The following is a 23,974-nucleotide window of genomic DNA, read 5'->3' on the forward strand; positions in this document are numbered from 1 at the left end:
AATTAAGGTAACATGTCTATCTTAGTATTTTGTTTGGAGTTTCTCAGATGTTTAGAATGAATATGTTGGCTTCAAATACCATTAAATTAAAACAAAAGGCTGTATATGAATTAAAAACAGTTTATCGATTTACATGTAAGCTGCTAAAATGTCTAGCAAATAGTTTTCATTATGATTTTAAGCTCTGACGCCACTTCTTTCCCTAGAGGCCCCAAAATAAGTTAATTAGGAAATGGAACATACTTGTTAACATCTTTGAAAACTAGCTTGTCAAAATGGCCCCTGGAATATCATTACTATATAAGAATTGAGACAGTTAAAGAGTTGATTCACAAGTCTTAACAAAAATGCTTAGAATTGAGATCTTTCTTTGGTGTGCTGCTCTTAGTTCTCTTTATTTTTTAATTATGTGGAAACCCCATATTTAGTACCCCCCCCCATACACATTAATGAAATTCTCACCCACCCCACCTCTGTATAGTAGCTTATCTGCTGTGTTCATGCTGCAACTGCTGCATTGAGGGGAAGTAGTGTTCTGCCGTTTTCATATTAGCTTTGTTATCATGCAGTATTTTCAGCTGCTCATACTCATTACCATACAGCTGGTATGTAGAGAAGGAAGCAAGCAGAAGTTGTACTGTCTACAAGAATAAGAAGCTCTCTTGCAGATGGGGTGCTGGCAGATGGGGCATGTGTTTGAACAGGTTTTACTAATAACAGAGTGCATTAAAAATCATTCTGAAAAAGTCCTAAGGTCAGTGCCATGAATTCAGAGCTTGAGAGGTTGTTCAGCTTTTTGTAGACCTTATTAGAATATTAATTAACTCTAATACAAAAAAGTAATAAATGGCCAACCACAACCTCTTCCAGAATATTTTTATCAGTTTTTCTTTTTTCATTTTAGAATATTTTCTCTTCAGTGTAATTTAAAAATCATTGATACTGTTCACTACTGTCTGTCATTGTCTTGCACTGTATTTTGTACTTTTCAATATAATTACTTAAAATTCCCAGACAATGATTATATACAGAAGTATATATACTTTGAGCAATGTAATAACATTCTTCAGCTTTAATATATAAATGTTAAAATATTTCTTAGAAGGTGAAAACCAAAGAGGATTTAGAAATGCCTATTTATATTGTTGACTACATTGAAGTTTAAGATGAAATATGTTCTATCTCCAAAGTTAGAAGTGAATGTTATATCCCAAAATGAATCTTTTGTTAAAATACTTACTTACAGTAAACTTTTCCTATTCACAAAACCAAATGAAATAGTAATGAAATAACAGTAACTTTAAAAAAAAAAGTATTTCAGTAGGATCTTATTCCTTTTGATCTTTTTCATTAATTGTAGTGTTTCTTGGTAGATCCTGTCTCAATGGGAGATCATGATAAAAAGCAAAATAAAGATAGCCAATTATATGTAAAATATGCAGTATTCAATTTAATTTTAATGGAAATGGCACTTAGCCTGTTATTTTGTTCATAGAGATTAAAATATATATTGCCAAAGTTTTTTTTTTTAGGTAATATTATAATGGTTTTGGTTAACTCTGAAGAACTTTCATGCTTAAGATTTCTTTGTCAGTAAAATGGAGATACAAAAATGCTATCTGTTGTGTTAATACCAATGAATAAATAAAATACTTTGAGATCTGTGGGACATGATGTACATTAAGTGTTGTTAAAAGTGTGTATATCCCTTTTAATAGTAAAAGTTTATATTCTGTTGGGCATTTTTAAAGGTACAGGAAATCCTAAGCCAGGTTGGCTTTTAATAGCAAAGATAATTGCATTTTGTTGCATATCAAACTATGTATTTTCTTCCAGTTTAGTTTATGCTTTAATTGTGTAACTGATAAATATCCAGAAAATTTTAATACTCTTCCCTGAAGGGGAAATATATGTATATAAATATATAAGATACTATAATTAATACTATTTATAACACAGTACTAAATAAATAATAAATATATAAAATGTGTTGTTCACCTATATTACCTTTCCTTATACTGAAAATTGAGTTTTTCAAATTATGCTGAAAATTAATAATTTCCAGTTATTTCTGTAATTCTGTCATTATTGATTAAAGTGAGTGCTATGTTGTTCATTATCTCATGTAAATATGATTTATTGATACCCTGATAAGCATAAGGACTATGTGTGGAGATGAGGTAAAAGAATCAAAATAGAAGTAGTCACTGCTTTCATGGAATTTGCAGTTAAATGGGGGAAAAATGGACAAATAATTAATGTGTCTACACTGTGACAAGGCATTGGTTCAAGCACTGTGATTAACAGCTTTAGAATGGGGAGAAGGTGGCTCTGAGAAGGGAATTTGAAATGACCTATACATGGATGGTTCCCATATTTATTTTCATCTCCAATCTAGACCTTTGTTCTGAGCTCTGGAGCTAGTTGGAGCATGATATCCTCACCTGGATATCTCAAACCAAATAGAATCAAACATGTAGTTTGTCACCCTCCCTCCCCCAGGAAAGAAAAACAAGCAAACACCAACTCTTGTCCAGTATCCTCTCTAATGTCCCATCCAGTTGCATAAGAAACCTAGGTGTCATCCTTGATAATTCCTCCTCCTTTACTCTTCATGACTAATCAATCTGTCACCAAATCCTATCAGTTTTGTATCCTAAACATCTCTTAAATGTTCACTTCCATCTGTCTTTGTTGCACCTAGCTAGTCTAAGCGACTATTATCTCTTGCCTGGCCTGATGAAGTAACTTCCTGACAGTCTCTCCACATCCACTCTCACTTCCATTCTGGTTTTAACATTACATTTAGAATGATTTTTCAAGATACATATCTGATTATTACCTTCCTGTGACCATGTCCAGCATTAGCTTTTCATTACTCCTACAGCAAAGACCAAAATCCTGTATGAGATCTTGCATAACCTAGGTCTTGTGTACTTCTCTAGCCTCATTTTGCACTTTCTGTAGAACTGGTATTCTGGGCACTGCAGCCATAGGGATGTCCTTCCCCCACCACAACACACTTTAGTCATTGCTTCAGAGGAGTCTTCTCTGAACCCCTGGACTAGCCCCAAAATTTAACATGATGCATTGTCCTAACACTGCAGTGTTTACCACAGTCTTGCTTTTGCCTTGTTTTGTTTCATTTGTCTCCCTCTCCTACCATATTGTGAAAGCTCCTAAATAACCATTTAAATCTACATTGGTTGTAATTATGTATCCCAGATAGAATACAAATAATTAGTTGAAACAGTGTAGGATAGAATCATGGAGGTATGCATCAACACTAATATTTACTCCTAGGGAGTGATAACCACACATGGCTGAAATTGACATTTTTTAAAAGATGGATTGGCCCTTACAAAAAGATCTGTGTGGGGCAGCCTGGGTGGCTCAGCGGTTTAGCACCGCCTTCAGCCTGGGGCCTAATCCTGGAGACACAGGATCGAGTCCCACGTCGGGCTCCCTGCATGGAGCCTGCTTCTCCCTCCACCTGTGTCTCTGCCTCTCGCTTTCTCTGTGCCTCTCATGAATAAATAAATAAAATCTTAAAAAAAAAAAAAAACCAAACCAAAAAGATCTATGTGATGAAATTAAGAAACAGGACCAAAATTATAACCACATATTGAAGTGTATGTTGTATACATACTCTGAACCCCCCCCAACTATTACTTAGTTAATAAATATTTTAGGCTGTCTTATTAAACTAAGAAATTTAAAGTCAAGTAGAAGTCATAATTCCCCATTAAGTGTTTTGAGGTTGTAATAACAGCATTTAAAACAGTTTCTTTAGTGTTGGGATACATAAATTTGCCAGTTGTCTGTAGTTTTCAGATCATTGGGGTAAGGGAGAAAGACCTAGTACCCTTTCACAAGGTCTTTCCAGTGAGTTACTTGGTGTGTTCTGTTCTAAGCTTTTTTTTCATTATTTCATGTTTTAGAGATATAAAGTATACGGCATGAAGGAGAGGATAGGATATAGTTCGGGGGGGGGAGGAGTTAGAAAAGGAAGCAAAACCCATATATTATTGTAAGCACCTTTCATCAGATTTTCTTTCACTATGCCTACTGATGCCTGCTTCACTCTCAATATAATGTCAAAGATAACAGGAACAAGTCTTCACCAAGGAGGCATTGCAGTAGTGAATTAATTCTTTGTCAGGCTGCTCTTGGTAAATTCCCAGAAGTAAAGTGTATTAGAGTATACAATTAGCTACCTACTTTGTCTCTTCTTTCTCTGTGTCTTCTGTGACTTAACACAGATTTCATCTACACATCACACATTTGCATACTGAAATAGCTCAGGAAACATCCTAGAGATTTCTTAACTACCAATACTACTTGCTATGTATGTAGAAACCTTATTTTCATTTTCTATAAACTGGAGACCAAGATTTGTCTGTGTTCAAATCCTAGCCATCCTACTTAGTAGTTATATGCCCTTGGGGAGGTTATCAAAACTCTCTGCGCCTCATCTGTAAAATGGAATAATAATAGCACGTACTTCATAGGGTCATTAGACAGCTTCAATGAATTTATATAAGTACCTTGAAGAGTGCTTGTAAGTTCTCTGTATACTTAATTTTCTTAAGAGAACTTCTTTAAAAAAAAAGTTGCTTATTCTTTTTAAAGATTTTTTTTTTAATTAGGGACAGAGAGAGAGAGAGAAGGGGGGTATGGGGGGAAGCAGGCTTCGTGTAGGGAGCCTAACATGGGACTCAATCCTGGGTCTCCAAGGCAGCACTAAACCGCTAAGCCACCGGGGCTGCCCACAGTTGATTATTCAAGCTTGAATTAGTTCACAGTATTTTTGATGGTGGGCAGTAAACGAACACTCAAATCAGATTAAGTATAGTGTTTATTTTCCCTTTTTTTTCTTTAGGCTTAAAATATTGCCTTGTGTTTCTTGAAAGTATCTCTTCCTCTTTCTAGCTCTATGCATTGTCATATGAATTGAGCAATTCCATTTATCAATTATATTGATCTGTAATTTTTTATTGACTGTCCTTCCCCCCTGAATTGAGAGTTCTTCCAGGATAGAGATTATATCTTGCTCAATTTTGCCTACTTTTTGCTTTGTGTCTGGCTTTCAAGAACCCTGGCTAAATATTTCTTGAATGTAGCAGATGTAGATCTATCAAAATAAAATGTTTGAGTCACTGTTTAGTTTTTTCTTCCCATCTTGTTTCATCGTTTAGAAAATAGGGAACCCTTATATGAAGCAGGATTCATTTGGGTGAGACTAATAATATTACAGTGGAATTAGGGGTTAGAGGCTCACCAGAAGTTTTTCTCACAGTAATTTCCTTTTTCTATGCTACCTATATAGAAAAACAAATATAGTACGTTTCACAAAGTTAAAGTCTTTGAAAGAAATGAATTGGAGAGTAACTTACATCTTAGTCTAACAGAATCCGTTTTTTGCAATTGCCTAATAAAAACTAGTTGAATAAAAAGATATCTTTAAAATACCAGTTAATGTTAATATATTCCCTACTTTATGATCATGATGATTAACGTCTCCATTTAACATCTCTTGAAAAATATGTTCTTAATACGCTGTTTTATCTCTTGATAACTTTAAAGGAAAGGCTGAAAATGAAGAAGGGTTTGTGTGTGTGTGTGTATGTCTTTATCCCAAGGGCTAACAAAATATTACAACTTTAAGAATATTCCATAGTTCAACATCTTTTTGCTAGCTTTGACTTTATGTGTATTAGATTTAAGTTGTTCCTCATAGGATTTTTTTTTTCATGTTGTAAAAGTTTGAACATGTATTGACTCAAAAAGAATTTAAGATTCAGTTTTCCAAGAGTGTTCTCAAATCACCATGTAACAGTTTTCAACAGACCAGCTGTGTGCACACAGCAGATCTTAAATTGTAATGCACATTTGTTTATTAGTCATTGTGCCATCATTACATACCATGAGTTCACACAGCTGGAAGGAAACTCATGATATCCGTCCTGCAGAAAGAACTCTTTAGAATCATGTATCAAGTGTGGCATACTTTCAAAGTTAGTTTTTAAACATTTAGAGGCTTTGAGTATTTATAGACAAATAAATATGTTCTTAGATATGAAAGAGCTTTTTAATAAAGAAAATGAATAAAATATTTCTATTATAGTAGTTTTGCCAAGATGCCAAAGTGCTTCTGACCATTGTTCTTATAGTTCACTGCAAATAAAAAAACTATTATAGTTTGTATACCTTTTCAGATTAATAATTATTTTGAAAATACTTCCACGACAGGCAAAATTATGTCAAACCCTGCTTATGACCCATCTATTTATAGCATATTTTTTTTTGTACTCTACTTTTATTTACTGAATCTTCATAGTCTGTTGGAATTTCCTGAAAAGGCAGGGGATCATGTAGGCATTATGCTAGTCAGATAATTCTTGATTCTTTCAAAGCAAAGAATGTGGTTTGTTAAATTATATATACAGTAATTGCTTTAAAATGTAAATTGATGTTTCGAAAATGCATCTTTAGAATCCTCCTTTTTAAATGTAGTGGGGGCATGATTACTAGGTTCTTTCCTACTTGACAGCTACATCAAACACAAATACTTAAAGAGTAGGCAAGCTACTTTAAGTAAAAAAAAAATTGATTAAAGGTCACCATGATGCACACTTTCTAGAGTAAGAACCTGGGGTGATATATATTTCTTACTGCCCTAGCACCCAACACTTATTAATTTTAAGTGTTTTTGAATAAGTGAAATAAGTTCAAGTCCACTGGCTTTGATTCATAACTAGAGTTTATTTATTTATTCGTAACTAGAGTTTTAAAAGATCAGTTAAAGTTATCTCTTCTCATTTTGAATTCTGGAAAATTCATAAGATGACTGAGATGAGAAGAGATGCTATATTTTAAAAACTACAATAGGTGAGAATCTGGACTTTATCTGCTAGTCAAATTTTATAATTGGACATAATTATCAGAATTGGGAAACGAACCAGTAGAAGATTACAGAGTTGAGAATAATACATATTTTAGATTAAGCAGATCTTAGATGACTACATGCTAATGAGAGTATTCCTGAGTAGGGTTGTGCGTAAGGCTGTATGTACTAAGCTTTAGTTGAAGGCTTTTTTCCAACTTTGAGATTCTGTGATTATGTTCCGGAATTTTTTTATGATCACAGAGAAGTAAAAAGTGTACCTTGGGTAAAATCCTTTTGTCTCGAATAACTAAAGGTAACCATATCTTTTCACCATTTGCTAAAATAAGGCTGACAGAGGCCTTGTCCATCTACAGAGATCTGAGACCAACATCTTTTTCTCAAAAAGAATAAATTATCAAATGTAAAGATAAAATTGGAACATGGAAAGTGGAAGAGCAAGGAAATAGAGATATGACACAATAGATACTCCTCCATTCTATAGAATTGAGTTACTAGATATGAGATTTAGAATAGTGCTTGGCACATGGTACAGATTAATTATTACCTGCTATTCCAATTCTCTTTCCTAAGTTTAGGAATCTTTTTGGATAGGTGCTGAGTTTGAGAGTAAGTATGATGGAAATGGAAGAGTAATTGCTGCATGAAAGAGTTGAAAAGAGTTCAAATACAGTTATATATTCTTTTCTCTGTATCTCTAATTTCAGCAAGTGAGAATTAATTTGTTGTGAGCAATCTTTAATTTTATATACATTTTTGTAAATATAAAAATTGTAGGCAAATCTATATACAAAAGTTGTGTCATGTTTACTCTCATTCTAGACATCCTCTAATGACTTCATGTTGCACTTTGAATTAAATCTGAACTCTTGACCATGACTTACAAGATCCTACATAATCTGGCCCTTGGTTACCTGTCTGACATCGTCTTGTACCAGTCACTTCATCCTAGCCAGACTAGTCTTATTCTTGCTGATCCTAGGCTCTACTCTATCAGTTTGACTTAAAAGTTGTTTCCTGGAATATGCCATTCAAAATTAGCCACACTTCTCTACTACCCTTAGTACCTACTTCTTTCATAGCACCTTGTTTTATTTCTCTCTTAGAACTAAGCAATTATATGAAATTGTCTTATTCATGTGTTAGTTTACTTATTATGGGTCTTCCCTCTCCCCCCAAATGTAAACTATATGTGATTAGAAAGCTCATCTGCATTGCTTGCTACCTTATACGTAGAGCCTAGAACAGATACTAGCACATAGTAAGTGCTCAAAAGGTTATGCAAGTGAATTTGTTTATTGACAAGTAAGATGAAAGAGGGAAAAGCTCTTATTAAGCCACTTAGATGACCATTGTGAATATTTTTATGTATTTACATAGGCTTTTCTCTATGCATGCACACAGACACTTAAATATTTGCATGTATATTCTACAAAGGACCATTCTTTATATCATGTGTTTGAATCTTAGGTACCTTCTACTTTACAGTAGCCCTTCCCCTAGTTCTGGACATGATGAACAGTTTCTCTGACTTTAATATTTTCTACAATGAAGAATTTTCTTTAAAAGGAAGCTTGAGTCTGGGGGTTGGAAGGGGAGGGAATCAGGAGAAAGTGGTGGGAGTAGAACAAGACAAACCTTAATTTTCCAAGCAAGTCATTTGTTTTTGAATACCAGAGGCCTTTTTCCCACATATTGATGAAAGTCAATGAATCATATAGCCTACTGCCCTGAGTTATGTTTTTTATTGTCTTTTCATCAAGTTTTTGGGAGATTATAAGGTTTGAATGAATATTTATCAGATCTCTTCTTTGTGCATCATTGCCCCCTGTATTCAAGAGAACAAGCTGCTTGTCTGTATGATCTGGTGTAAGTGCCTGCTGAAACAGAAGGACCCCTTATTAGTCAATGTTTATAACTAAATAAAAAGTCAACAGTCTTTACACCCACACAATAAAGTTCTCCTTGTGCAGAAAGACACATATTATCCCTAAAATGGTAGAATGAGTCATGGCAGAAAGTACTTTTGAAGAACCATTACTAGTAAGTTAAAGAATATTTTAACAGTTATTAAATGTTTGCATTAGGAGATATATTACTAAATAGGTAACACCCTAATGAACCTTATAAGACCAGTGACTACTAGAAGTCTTACAGATGTTGTTAATTCTTCAAGCTGAGGGCCGTGGTAGTTCCACGAATATCTTTGGTCCACAGACAGTAATTTCCTTTTTACTCAACATCTACCAAAATTCTGTCTTTTAAGCTTAGAAACAAGACTGTTTTATATGACATCTTCTCAGACTATTTGAATGATTTCTTCATTTTCTGACCTCCTATACTACCCAATTTGGCACTATAGATACTCTACTAGTTTCTTGCCAGCTGGATTTTAAGTATCTTGGGGGTGGGAGTGAAAGGCTATTATTGTAATGTTCTAATTTGTCTTTAGTAGCATTTTGCAAATACTGGGAAATAGGTGATTATTTCTTAATGTATTTCTTTTAACCAAAATCTTTCAGTTTCTTTCACTTTTTCCCCAATCACTACCATGTCTTTGCCTCAAATTTCCCACATGTAGCAGAAGCATAGTCATATGGACCCAGATAATTATTCTGCAAACTGAATAATCACGATTTAGAGTTTGCATGTGTAATTGCTATTTGCAAAATAGAACACTTTTTTTTTCTTTAGTAATGTCTGACTTTTTTTTTTTAAGCTTATTTTGAGCTATCACTTATCTAATAGAAATCAGTTAAAAGTAGTAAACTTGGGACCAGGGTATTAAGGTTCTAATATAGCTGTATAACCCTGAGCAAAACATTTAATTCTCTCTCTCTCTTTTTTTTTTTAACATTTAATTCTCTACATCACCTTTCTCTCCCGTTGGTAACAGTTATTATTTTATAGGACATCTTTTATACCCTGGGCATCTACTAGATCCTCGTGATGACTCTGTGGTTTAGGTTGGTAAAGTAAAAGATAATTACCATTACAAAAACCAGAACTCATAAAGTCAAATAACTCCTACCAAGGCTGCACTCTAATAATGGCAAAGCTGGTGTTGAAACTCAGGTTTCTCCAATTCCAAAGCTCATGTTCGTTTCACAAATGAAGGGGAATTAGATTACATGACTTCCAAGTTCCCTTCTAGTTCTAAACATATGGCTTCCTGCTATTAATGTTTTTTTGTTGTTGTTGATTCACTTTTTTACTCATGAACAATGTAAGGAATGCTAGAATTTTAAACAAACCTTGAAAGGTTATTTTAGTACTAAAATATAAGATTGATATACCGCACCTATAGAAAAATTTTCTCAAATCAGGTAAATATATTTGAACATCACAACCAGCAGCAGTAAATATAGAACTAGATAAAGTAGAAGAGTGAACAGGAGTCCAGGCCTTAAATTGATTTCATTCTTTCTCCATGTTAAATTCTTTCCTGGGTCATAGTTGCTGCTTCATTTTTCTTGAGGTCAACATTATTTTTTATATTTTCCTTACCTTATTGGAGGGATTGCTATAAAAAATTTATAACAGAATTTTGAAAGGAAACTTCTGCATATGAATTCAAGATGCTTACTGATAGTTTATTTTGGATTTGAAGCATGAAGTGTAAAGATTAGTTGATTTCTGAATAAATCAGAATGAACTCCAGAGTGACTTACCAACTTTGTCAAATTGTTACAGGTATTGCTTGTCTGTATAGAGGTATTATAAAGAGTGTTTTGGTATACATCTATTAAGTTTGATAGCTCTATAGCAATATGAACTTCAGAAGAGCAAACCAGCACAATTCCCATCTTCATTGTTCTGTGGCTAGGATAAATAAAACTCAGCTTGTGTTATTTTGTCAAACTCTTTATGTTTGTATATTTATTATATACTGGTAGATATGTACATATGCACTTATATTTATCCGATAACTAATTTGGCCCAATTAGTAGGGATGAAAAAAACTTTTACTGCTTGAATTAATTTTGCAATTTATTTGTGTCAAATCCTCATGGGCTGCATTTTTGTAAATAGAGTTATAAATACTTTAAACTTGAAAAAAAAGAAAAATTTATGAAAGTTCCACTCCTACAATTAGAGTTATCTTAAAAATTGTTTAAACCAGTCTGAGCTGTAGCTTGATTTGTATTTTGATTTACTGAGGTCAGGATTTTATATATTATTATTATAAGCACTACCTCCATCCCCAAACAATTTTATTTTAAAGTTACATATAGTGTTTGTGATTTTTCTAATCAGTAATATTTCAGTATTTGCTTATTTGGATGGTAATTTCAAACTAAATCTGGCTCACCTTGTTTTATTTTACATATTCTCAAAAAAAAGAACTATTTTCAGTGTGAGTTCTAAAAGTCATATGTGTATATATTCTGTTCTATGTCATAATTTCAATAGAGGAAGAAAAAGTTTTCTTAATGACATACTATCCTGTACCTGAAAAATACTAGATGGTAAATAAATGCTTAATTAATGAATAGAGTGGGAAGTAGCTATTGATCAATACTGCCACCCACTTGCACTAGGGAAAATGTAGATTCTGGGCATATATACTATTTTAATTTGTATTACCTGTGATAGGACAAGCTATAACTAGGCAATTTCAGTTGTGAACCTTTTAATAAGAACTCACATCCCAGAAAGTTAATGACAGTGGGTTAGCATGAGTTCAAAGTTTGTTTCAGCCTCAGCTTGCTTGACATTCCTTTCTTTGATGTTGAAGTTTTGAGCTGTCTCTAATCTAAATTCTATGCTGGGGCAAGAGAGCTAATTGTGTAGGTAGCTTTTCTAGTATAATATCAGAGTAATGAATGTTGTCATAATAATAAATAAAATCACTGACATAAGAATATAAACATATTCTTCTATTATAAAATGGAAGTAAATTTTTAAATGTTATCAAGATAGGGGTGCCCAAGTGGCTCAGTCAGTTAAGCATTCGGTTCTTGATCTCAGCTCAGGTCTTGATCTCAGGGTTGAGTTCAAGCCCTATGTTGGGATCCATGCTGGGCACGGAACCTCCTTAAAAGAAAATGTTAGCAAGATAATGAAAAGAACCAATAATAATATCAATTAATTCTAATACAATAGACTTTTTAGAACTAAGTATAACATAATTATGCTTTAGAAAAATGATGCCATGGTTGCTCTTTTTGCTTATATGGCCAGTTATTCAAAAGCATTAATTATTTGTTATGTATCATTTTTCTACTGTGTCTTAGAGTAAGATGGAAACCTTCAAGGAGTAAATAGTAGTGGAGAAAGATGTATAAAAATAATGACAATGAGGTATGATAAGTGTAATAATAAAAGAATATATTTAAAATAGAAATAATGAACTCTGAGAGTAAAGGTGGGGAAAAGTTACTTTATCACTCCTTCCCCCATTGACACTATGTATAAAGATACATACTTCTCTGAAGATACATTATTCAGTGAAGACTACGTTACTGTTTGTATTGTTCTGAGTATTTACATGTAGATTAGTTTTGGTTTCTGCCCATAAGTACAACTTGCCCTTCTAAAAACTTAGTCACTCCAACTAATTTGTCAGAAGGAGCCACTTCTCTTGTGCTAGTTCACAGGTTAATCATTTTTTTGCCTTATTTCCCAGAGACTTAGACTCTGGGACAGTACATCTTCATATCTTTGTGCTGATTGATTGATCAATTGATTGATAGACTTTCTTAAGTTGCTCCTCTCATCCATTCTTCTTATATATCTAGCTCAATAGGAGATAGTGATGAGATGAGCATTGGGTCTGAATTAGCAGTCACTGGGATCCCTGGGTGGCTCAGCGGTTTGGCGCCTGCCTTTGGCCCAGGGCGCGATCCTGGAGACCCGGGATCAAATCCCACATCGGGCTACCGGTGCATGGAGCCTGCTTCTCCCTCTGCCTGTGTCTCTGCCTCCATCTCTCTCTCTCTGTGGCTATCATAAGTAAATAAAAGTTAAAAAAAAAATGAATTAGCAGTCACTTCCCTTGCTCATAGATTTCCAGTAAGGTTTATAGGTTTATAATCAGCACAAGAAACAATTTTTTTATAGAATGGAAAATTTATTACTTAGCTGAAATTACATGAAGATTTACTTTATCATAGTGAAAATATACTTAAGACATTGAGGTAGTGATTCTAAAAATTTAGATGACAAACACAAGTATTGTCTAGCAGTAATAGTTGACTAGCCTTTTTTTCAGTGGACTTACTAGTTAACATTCTAGCATAGAGCATAAAATACTTTTTTTTCCTGAACTTATTTAACATAGACTATGGACTGATCTCAGTTTTGAAATGTTTCTGCCTACCACAAAGATAAAAATAAATAACACACATAAGGCTTTTTCAGTCATACTACTAAAAAAACCTAAATCTCTGAATAAAGTTTGAACATCTGTATTTTAGCCAAGATGCTCATAAATAGGAATGGAGAATGGTTTTATTTGCTTTGTTCATCTGTAGATCATGATGAAATTAATAGATCACAACTTTCATTAATAGTACTTCAGAATATTGACAATTATTTGTATTCATTTTCTTGAAATCTGGGTAGAGATTTGGTTGACTAGTTTTGCTTGCCAAATTCTTTCTTCACAATTCAAATTAACATTGTAAGCAAGATAGTAGGGAGAATTGTTGAAATATTGGGAAAATAAAGTCTTCGTGAGCACTTATAAACATACACTTTCTCACTTAAAGGACAAAAACTAATAAAAATAATTATCAAATGGGACCCATGGAAGATAGGGATGTGGGATGGTGGAAGGTCTTTTCAATATATATATATTTTTTTGATTATTATTTTGATTTTTGAATCATGCAAATATTTTGCCTATTCAAAAAATGAAGCATGCATATATATATATATACCTACGTATAAGTTATGCATTTGTGAGGGTCAGATTTTCTCATAACTTCATACCATATAAAGGAACTATATAACCATAAGATCATTTCTTTGAATATACACATATATATAGGTCATTTTCTTCTTTAAATATCCTAAGTTTTGAGACAGTGTCCTTGGTTTATTAAAGTTGGTCTATGTCCTCAACTAAGTAGACTTAATTTGAAAAATTTACTTTGTTTAGAGAGAGGATATGATTGCAGCTGAAGTCAAGGTATGCACTGTTAGATGACTGATACGTAGTCCATTTGTACTCTAATAAGCTAGTTACTACCACTGACAAGTTTTAGGGAAAATTTCAGGTGTTCATTTTATAAAAAGTTTCTTCAGATAGCCCAGGATTGAGGTGGATAATAAAGAGGAAATTATTTCTCTTTACTTTGTTTTTTGTTTTTTGTTTTTTTTAAATCTTGAATTCTCTGAATCTTCTAACCAAAGGGTTTATGGGTCCAATCCTAACAGTTGGATTTTTTTTTTATTTGCTAAGAGAGATTTCTTTTTAAAAAGAACTTTTCTTTGAAGTAAGCTAATTGTTTATTTAGCAAACTAACTTTTTGCTGTGTACGTATAATATACTCTTTCTGAGAGTAAGAATTAAGAGTCAGATTTTTTAAAAAGATAATATAATATAGAGAATGTAATTTCCAGAAGATCCAAGATGTACATCTTCATAAGATTTTAGATCGTCTTATTTCATTTATGTTTTAAAGTAAAAGACATTATACTGACTTAATGTCTTAGTTATAAAGGTAAACATTTATTTTTTAAATTATGATACTACTTTATGCAGCATTTCGAATCATTTACCTAATGAAAGTTATTTGTTAACTATAGCAGAGAGTAAGTCCAAATAGTATTTCTTTTTTTCTCAAGAAACTTAAGTACTTAAATCACCATAGGCACGCAGTTTACTTGTAATAAAGAATGTTAATGGGGAGGGTAGGAGTTAATTAACTAGACCCTTAATAATGGGCCTTTCTAGTCCAAGGAATCTTATAATTGCTTCTGAAGCTAGTCATGTAGCAAGTTGCAAGATAAAATATCTAGATTTGTGAAGTAGTCATTCTGAGAAAAAGGTTGCCTTCAGGCAAGCTTTGGTATTTTGTTATTATTATGTAAAATGCCCTTTTAAAGATAAGCAATACACACTGTCAAAATAATTTTGGAGGTCCAATACTTCCTGTTTACTCAAGATTAAATTCACAAATGAGGGTAAGACTCTCCAATGAGCCCAGTTTTTGCTGTCTTTGGAGAAATAGAGTCTTTTGGCCAAACTTTATATACTTAATACCAGTCTGATAGTCTTAAAAATATATTGTCGTGATTACTAAGAATTGATGAAGTGTGTGGTAATTTTCATGATATGTTTTACATGAGTGAAACAGAAAAACATAGGGAATATTTTCATTAAATGTTAGTATAAGAAATGTGCAGGTTAAAATGTAACTTATTACATAATTTCTGCAAATGTTGTATGCTCCAAACTGGTTTACTTTAGCATAAATCCCCCCAAAGAATATTTAATTTCTCCCTTTGGGATGGCTCATTTTGTACCATCTAAGCCACTTGAAAAATGTGATCAGGCTGTGCCAGGACTGCAATAGGATAACAGTTAGTGGAAATAGCCTGCTTAGCTTCTGTTGGGAGGACTGTATGGAAAATATATTCCATTTTCAAAATGTTTCTGAAAGCACTTATTTGTGGAAAGGATGCTTGCCATTTAAAACTCTTCGGAAATGCAGGTTTTACAAAATACAAAATAATCTCCTGAAAGTTTGAAAGGGGAAGGGGGCTGTCGTGCGGGGGCGGTCTCATTTGCTGCCCACATCCTCCCTCTGCTCGGTGCGTTGTGTGCTTACGGGTTCCCTGGAGCGGATCACCATATAATTGATGTGCAGTCTGCATTGCTGAATCCTGGACTGCACCATTCTGTGTTCAAGGGAAGATGTAATCTGATCCCTCTGCTGCTGAGGGAGGAATCTGTTCAGTCAAGGCTTTGACAGGGCATAGTCTCCTCCAATAATCTTCTCGGTTCTCTCTCATTATTCCCTCGAGTTCTCCTCAGTCAAGCTGCATGTATGTATGTGTGTCCCGAGAAGCGGTTTGATACTGAGCTGCATTTGCCTCTACTGTGGAGTTTTGTTGCCGGTTCTGCTCCCTGATCTTCCCTTTCTGACGTGCCTGAGCATGTCCACATTAGAATCTGTGACATACCTACCTGAAAAAGGTTTATATTGTCAGAGACTGCCAAGCAGCCGGACACACGGGGGCACAGAATCACTGAAGGGGAAAAATACAGAAAATATGGGTTTCTACGGCACACTAAAAATGATTTTTTACAAAGTAAGTAATCTGTTTTCTTCCTGTGTTGTATGATTGTGTGTGTGTGTGTGTGTGTGCCTGCCTGAGAAGGAAAATCTGTATCATCAGAGATGGCTGCAGTATCCTCTAATTTTGGTGGGTGGCTGGATGGCTGGTATTCTGTTTTATAACGTGAATGTAAGCAAATAATGCAAAGACAACGTAAGCTGTAAGCAGCTTTAAATTGAAAATAAAATGTATATTTTCATCTGGGAATTTTTCACTAAAAATATATTTAGACTTTGGAGATGTGGCTCCGTTAAATGCTGACCTGGAAATACTCTACCCTTAGTTGGCTTTTAGTGAAATCTTTTGCCTTTAATTTTTCTATACCTTATTTATATTTCTTTTCTTTCTTCTTTTAGTTGACTCTTTTAAAGTCTGGAATCACTAGGATATTTAGGACTTATAATTTAAAAGATCGTATTTACTTTCTGTGCCCCTTAGAAAATTGCAGAATTAATATTTGGTTCTAGAGTCAAGATTTTCAGTAAACAATATAATATTTAAAAGACTTCTTTATTTGGTAGAATATTCTGAAAATAAAAAAAAAATCCTTTTTAAATGGTTCCCTCGATGTGTCTTTTTTGGGCATTTTTATTCATTGAAGGATTTCTAAGATGGAAATAAAGTTTGCTTTTGGTGGCAAATGGCATTTGCACCAATGTGTATTTACAAGATACCCAGGGAAGTTCTGAAAGCCAGTATCACAACTTAATTAGAATGAATATCAAAGTTTCTCATGTTAATTTTGAAAATTAGAATCTGTAGAAGTTATGAAAAAACTAGATTTTTAAGGTAATCTGTACTGACCGACCTTCTTGATAGATATATTTGCGTGTATACATGTATACATGTCTATAATTTATATACGTGGAGGCACATGGCTGTCTATATATTAAAGCTTATATATTTATTTTTGCTTTTTATTAAAATTACTTGGAGAAAGAAAATAAGGGTTTTTGACAGGAATCACTCTAAAACGATGTAATGAGTACAGAAACTTCTGAAGGGTCGAAATGAGACCAGTTCCATTTCTTTCCAGTAGGTATTTCTTGAACTAAGGTATAAATTATGGATTAGCTTGTTATACCCTCCTTCTAGCCCTTACTATCATAAGATCATCTCTGTATTTTGGAAGACTTTTTCCTGATGATAAAAACGTAGTCTTTATTATCCATACTGTGGCTCAAAAATTTTTAGAGTCTTGTTGGTTCTCTTTGGTATTTATAATGTAGCATGCTGTGTTATGATGTTCCCATGTGAGGCAGTAGGTAAGAAGTCTGCTGCAAAGCAAGGGTTTTCGCCTTGCTATAAAAATGACGATAGCTCTGTATCACTCTGGATACCCCCTCCCCATAATTTTCAGTAGTACAGTAATTAATTAGAAGACACAAATCTCAGGGGGTTGTTGAAATAGAAAAAGTTGAATCTTAACAGATCTTATTTTCTAGTTTTATAACAGATGTATAGTTAGGTAACCTCAGTTAACAGATGGTAAAATATAAAAAATAAATATTTCAATTTTGATGTTGACAAAATGCGACTTTAAATGTATTTACAGTATTACACATATATAGCATAAGGTGATTCTTGAAAACTATAGATATTGGAAATACCTTACAAAGATGATTAACTCGTTCTTTTTAAATCTTTTTGTTGGTGTTGCTTTTCAACTTAGAATATTTTGTCCTGAGTGAGCATCTGTGAGTGAAGTTATATTCTGAGTAAATATCAATTCATGGCTTTTTCCCCACCTTTATTATACCATCTTCAGACTTCTCTCCTCTTACGGATATACTTTTTTTACTCCCCTCATTGCCCATATTCATTGTTTATGCCTTATTATAATTGCTTTTCAAGATCATTTTATTTACATTGTTCTCTTTATACTTTTGTAATAATCTGTGTGTTTTAAATTCAATTTTTGTTACTTCCATTCAGCTTTTGAAATTTTAAATTTTGCTATTTTATCTTGAGCTATGTTTCTAAAGGAAAATGATGGTCACTAAGAGAGATGTGTTAAATATGGTTCTGTAATGTATGTATTAACGTGTTTTTTTCCCCTGTGTTGGTTCTTAAACTGGAAAATGTGAAAGGTATATCACTCTCAAGGAATATGTATGATGAATATCAATTTTTAAGTCACCATATGCTATTCTTCTAGACAAAATATCGGATAGGAAGGAATTCACCTTCCTAGTCTTTAAAGAGTAAAACAAAGTACAAGAGGTAGAAAAAACCATGAAGCATTTATTTTTTATATACATTAACTATGCCTAATTAGTGAAAATTTAGGCATATGAAAATTAAGAATTTTTTTCAGTATCGCCAATGCATATGTTAAGATTTGGTAGTTGGGACAGGTGATTTTTTTTTTTAAACCTATCTTATTTGCTTTACCTTATAGATGAAAAGAAAATTGGACCATGGTTCTGAGGTCCGCTCTTTTTCTTTGGGAAAGAAACCATGCAAAGTCTCAGAATACACAAGGTAATACTAAGTATAATAATTAATTTCTTATTATTCTTATGTTTCTTTAAAGAAGTGATGATTCCAAAAGCATTTCTTCCAGTTTATTCTCATAGAATTATAAGGTAACGAGTACTGTTGACTCTATAGCATATTTTGAGATCACTAAAAATTGAGAAATACATAATTTTAAATAAAAGAATGACTACCACTATAGCTTATATTTTTCTTACTAACACTTTGAAATAAGACACAAGCAGAATTTCTCTTATGAACAAAATTTCTAAATCACAAATTTTAAGGAATTCTAAAAAGTAAATTCTAAAATGTGAATATGAGCAAATATATCTTGTAACTATAGCAACAGCTATTCTAGGGTAGATATTTATATATGCAGAATTGAAGATACATTTATTAGCAGTGAAATAAACCTCACAGTTACTAAATAAATCTTACTGTGTTAGAAATCCCCTTTTATTTGCTTGGTAGATCTTATGTTTTTAACACATACATTTCCACACTGGTAACATAGTTTCCATAACAACTAAATACAATTGTAGTCTTGTTTTGTGCACCATTCTATCATTTTTGGATTTTACATCAATTTAAAACTTTTCCAACTCTCATGGTAATTAGGCTAACTTAAACACAATATCTGTTACCCAGCCAATTAAAAATGGCTTTGGATGTCAATCGGAATTTGGTATTTTAAAATTTAAATGACAAAAGTATCTTCAGAGCTTTTTTGGGTCTTTTTTGCATAATTGTCACTTCTTCAAATTACTGATTAAAAGTTAGCTATAGAAGCCATAAGAACTTCATGATGGTGACATTTCATTTCCCCTAAATATTTTGATTTAAAGTTATGTTTATTATATAAGAGGCAACAAAATTAACATTGCTCAGACTGATGAAGTTTCTGTGATTGAGCATTGTTAGAGATTGTATCTTTTTTTTTTCTTTCAAAGAAAGTTTATATTTTTATTTCATTCAGTTGTAGGAAATTTTTTTTCAATTGCTCTTCCCTGAAATTTAGAAATCATAATTAATTCGTTTTATATGCACAAAATACAGAGATGATATAGACAAGAAAAATAAAACTATCTCCTTTTTATTCAGGAAGTGCTTTCTGTGTGATTCCCCCTTAATGATTGTCCCGTCCCTTTCTCTCTTACCTACCCTTTGCTTTTTGACAGTTTCACTGTGTTTTGGGCACCTCCACCAGAGGGTGTGGAGTCATAGACAAGAGGAACTCTTCACTTCATTTTTACTTTTTCCTTCTAGTTTTGATAAAGTATTTCTTGGATGAGAAAGTTGAGTTTAATATAAGAATGTGCTATTTTTAATATGTAGATTCCAGTCAACCATATCATTTTGGTTTAATATTAATATGGCTGATACCAAGACAAAGGCGTTAAATTATTCAGTTGTGTTTAAGGCAGCTTGTAAATAAATGCTGAATTTTTACTACAGAACACAGTTTAATAAAATTTGCCTTTAGTTGCTCACTTTTTATATTGAGAAAGCACTTGAAAAGGTACAAGTTCTGTTTTCAGCCTTTTAACATATAATCTTACCAAAGCAAACCAAACAGTGTATTGATTTCCATGTCTTTTTGGAGAGTTTGTCAGGATATATTTGGTGTTTTTAAAAATTTTTTGACAGATTTTCTAATAAGAATGAAGCTATGATTTTCCATCTTCTTTATTAGAAAATTTCAGTTATGATCCCATTCTGTTTCAGTTTGGAGAAGAAAATAGAGCTTACCTTTGAAATTTGATAGACAGGAAGATAAAATTTAATTGTATGTTAGAGATTATCATAGATGTATAATGCTAAAAGATTTAAAGGTGGTAGATACATAGATTTTTCTGTAAAATATGGTGATAAAACTTATTTTTTAACAAAATAATGAGATACACTGGATAGAGAAGGATTGGAGGAGTTGTTTCATTAGCAACTTATCAGAGCTAGGTATTGTGCTAGTAGTATACAATTTGTATGTTCTTCGGATCTAAAATACTTTATCATAGCTCAATAAATTGAAGATTATTTCACAAATGTAATTATGAATCTCCTTGTACTTTTTTCCCAAATGTCCCTGAAATAGAGATATTCAGTATTTACCTCAAGATTAAATAATTTAATTATGTGTTGAAATTAGAAAGTAAAGCTTAAAATATTAATAACTTGGTTATAACTATACTGTTTCTGCTATTCATCATTTTTAGGAGAGTTGGACAATTTTAGAAATAGATCTTCTAGTCTTGACTCTTTTATTTTGCTAGTGGCAGAACTAAATTTCAGGTTGGTTTGTTTTTTTTAATATCTCAGAGTTTAAATTATTGGATAGAAGTGTTAGATCATCTCATTTTATTTAATTTTACGTATAATATAGTAAGTTTTCAATATTTAACTGTTTTGAGTAAATCTATGTCTAATCAAGACTTGTTCCTGCTAAGCTTTATAAATGACAGTGAAAAGTTGGAGAGAAATAGATAAATATTGTAAATAATTTAGAATGCATCTTGTGAAAATTCCAAGATATTTGAGCATCCTACTTCTACATATGAATCTTTTAAAGCATTAGTAGGTTTTACAGCTCTTTTTATTAAGGAAATTTAAACCTTTATTTAATTAAGTTACTGAAGACCTGTCACAAAGAGAGGTGGGATCTGTATCTTCTAAAGATATATTTTAACATTATTTGTATGTATCAACAAGTTGCAGTTTTGCCATAGAGATTCTGTCATTTGGTTGCAATTAGCATTGCTGGGATAATAACAGGTGGCTACGTAGGAGGGAGGAAACCAACTCTAAGAATAGCAGAATAGATTTTGTATATCCTTGCTCTCTGAGAATAAGCAAATGAAAGTGATAATTCTATTGATGTTTGAAACATGCCAGATCATTATTATTATTAAATTAGAGCCCATTACTCTTAATAAATGCCTATCTCTGTTTCCACTCTTGTGGGTTTGTTTTTTGGTGTTTTTTTTTTTTTTTTTTTTTTTGTAGTACCACTGGGCTTGTACCATGTTCAGCAACACCAACAACTTTTGGAGACCTGAGAGCAGCCAATGGCCAAGGGCAGCAACGACGCCGAATTACATCTGTCCAACCACCTACAGGCCTCCAGGAATGGCTGAAAATGTTTCAGGTGACATGTCTAAACACAGTACTTGAAATACTTTACTTAATCACTGCAAAACAATAGGGGATTATTCAGCCATGAAAAGGAACTGTTATATGCTACACCATGGATAAACCTTGAAAATATTTTGTTCAGTGAAAGAAGCCAGACACAAAAAGCCACATTTTGCATGATTATTATTTACATGAAATATCCAGAACAGGCAAATCAATACAAAGGAATGTAGATTAGTGATTGCTATGCGATTGGTGAGGGGATATTGGGACTAACTGCTAATAGGTACAAGATCTCTTTCTGGGGTAATGGAAATATTCTGGAGTTGATAGTGATGATGGTTGCACAGCAAGATAGGTATGCTGGGAACCATTTAAGTGTACATTTTAAATGGTAAGTTTTGTGTTATGTGCAGTATATGTCAATAAAAAAATGCTATTGAAAATAAGGAAGCTCATTTTAATTTTTAAGTGTATTAATCGAGAAAATCCAGTGCTTATTTTGTGTTAGTGTGCGTTTGCATTTTTTATTGCTTTTTAGATAATAAGAACTTTCTTCCTTTTCTCCTTTATGTTTGGGTTTCTGGGGTTGCTGAATGTACTTTCTAAAATTCATTGCTTAAGAAGTACCTGGGTGGCTCAGTCAGTCAAGCAGCCAACTCTTGGTTTCTGCTCAGGTCATTATCTCAGGGTCCTGGGATTGAGCACCATGACCCTCGCACAGCAGGGAGCCTGCTTGAGGATCCCTCCACCCCCCACTCCCTTTACCCTTCCCTCCACTTGCGTATGCACTCTCTCTCTCTCTCTGAAATAAATAAATCTTTAAAAAGATAAAATATATTGCCTGGAAGTTAAACATTTAGGAGTAATGTAGGAACTCTGCTAATTAGTCACTGGTGATGACTTACCCATCACTGTTACCCTAGTAGTCTCCAGGAGTTGATACAGCTTCTTTTCATCTGTGCCATGCTTATGTATGGCTTATCATGTTCAAATTCTGGTTACTGTATTTTACCGGCATTTAAATTCCCTGAAAGGTTACTGGGAAGTTTGGCTATAACCAAGCCTCTTTTATGAATTTTATAACTCCTAATAGTGATAGTTAATTGATATATCTTTTTCCAGTGAGGTAATACATATAAATGAAGTATTTAGACAAATAGTTGACCTAGAGTAAACACTTGCTTAATTATTCTTTGTAAATACCAAATAAAATAAATTATGTAAAGTGAAGCTGTCTCTGATATTAGCCATGGCACTAATGTAAAATGAATATATTTCCTTACCTCTTCCTGCTTGATTGGTGGTATTTTATGAATGCATAAGGGAATAAAAATACATAAGGAAAAAAGATACTTTACTTGACTTTGATATTTTAAGTTTTTAAGATGTCCATTATGTAAATCCTTATATATTAAATTCCTGGGCAAAAACTAAATAAATGTCCTAATCTTTTTCTTCCATAGTTGGAAAATTCACTTGAATCAGTGTTGCTTTTAAATGGATTTTAAAAATTGTCTTCTGCCCTTCAGGTGATTTCAGAGAAACTAGGGTAACCTTTTTTCTTCAGTTGGTAACTGAAAGGTTAGAGCAGTGGTTCTCAACAGGGGGCAGATTTTTCCTCTGTTGAAACATTTTTGGTTGTTGCAGCTGGTGAGGTGGAGGGCAGGACACTGCTGGCATCTAGTGGGTAGGGACTATGTAAAAGACAGCCTCCTGGGATCCCTGGGTGGCGCAGCGGTTTGGCGCCTGCCTTTGGCCCAGGGCGCGATCCTGGAGACCCGGGATCGAATCCCACATCAGGCTCCCGGTGCATGGAGCCTGCTTCTCCCTCTGCCTGTATCTCTGCCTCTCTCTCTCTCTCTCTGTGACTATCATAAATAAAAAAAAAAAAAGACAGCCTCCTATAGCAAAGTGTTATGAAGCCCAAAATCACCAGTTGCTGAGATTGAGAATCTGGATTAGAGGAATTAAAGTTAATATACTATTCATATTATAATGTTATGAACAACAACAAAGAATTTTTTTTTCTATTTTCATAGCCACATATTGATTAAACTTACCCTTTCCCCGAGGATTATTCCCTCTCCTCCTCCTAGCTCTTTTACCTTAGGTTCTTGATTTTTTTTTAAATTTTAATTAATTCTTTCCTATGCATGCATTCAG

The 23,974-nt window shown here is 33.2% G+C and overlaps 1 protein-coding gene across 5 annotated transcripts in view; it reads left to right on the plus strand.

Moving 5' to 3' along the window:
- FBXW7 (F-box and WD repeat domain containing 7) overlaps positions 1–23,974 on the plus strand; it is a 229,959-nt gene that overhangs the window by 181,121 nt on the left and 24,864 nt on the right. For 4 of the 5 annotated variants that reach the window (XM_055336359.1, XM_055336361.1, XM_055336360.1 and 1 more), the window contains 2 exons: positions 18,600–18,682; positions 21,680–21,821. In XM_055336359.1, coding sequence (XP_055192334.1) covers positions 18,600–18,682; positions 21,680–21,821 — 225 coding nt within the window. Of the gene's footprint in view, positions 1–15,796; positions 16,172–18,599; positions 18,683–21,679; positions 21,822–23,974 lie in introns of those variants that run through there. The other variant, XM_055336362.1, reaches the window with a different exon arrangement.

This window comes from Nyctereutes procyonoides, unplaced genomic scaffold (genome assembly GCF_905146905.1).
Source record: "Nyctereutes procyonoides isolate TBG_1078 unplaced genomic scaffold, NYPRO_anot_genome, whole genome shotgun sequence".
Lineage (NCBI taxonomy): Eukaryota > Metazoa > Chordata > Mammalia > Carnivora > Canidae > Nyctereutes > Nyctereutes procyonoides.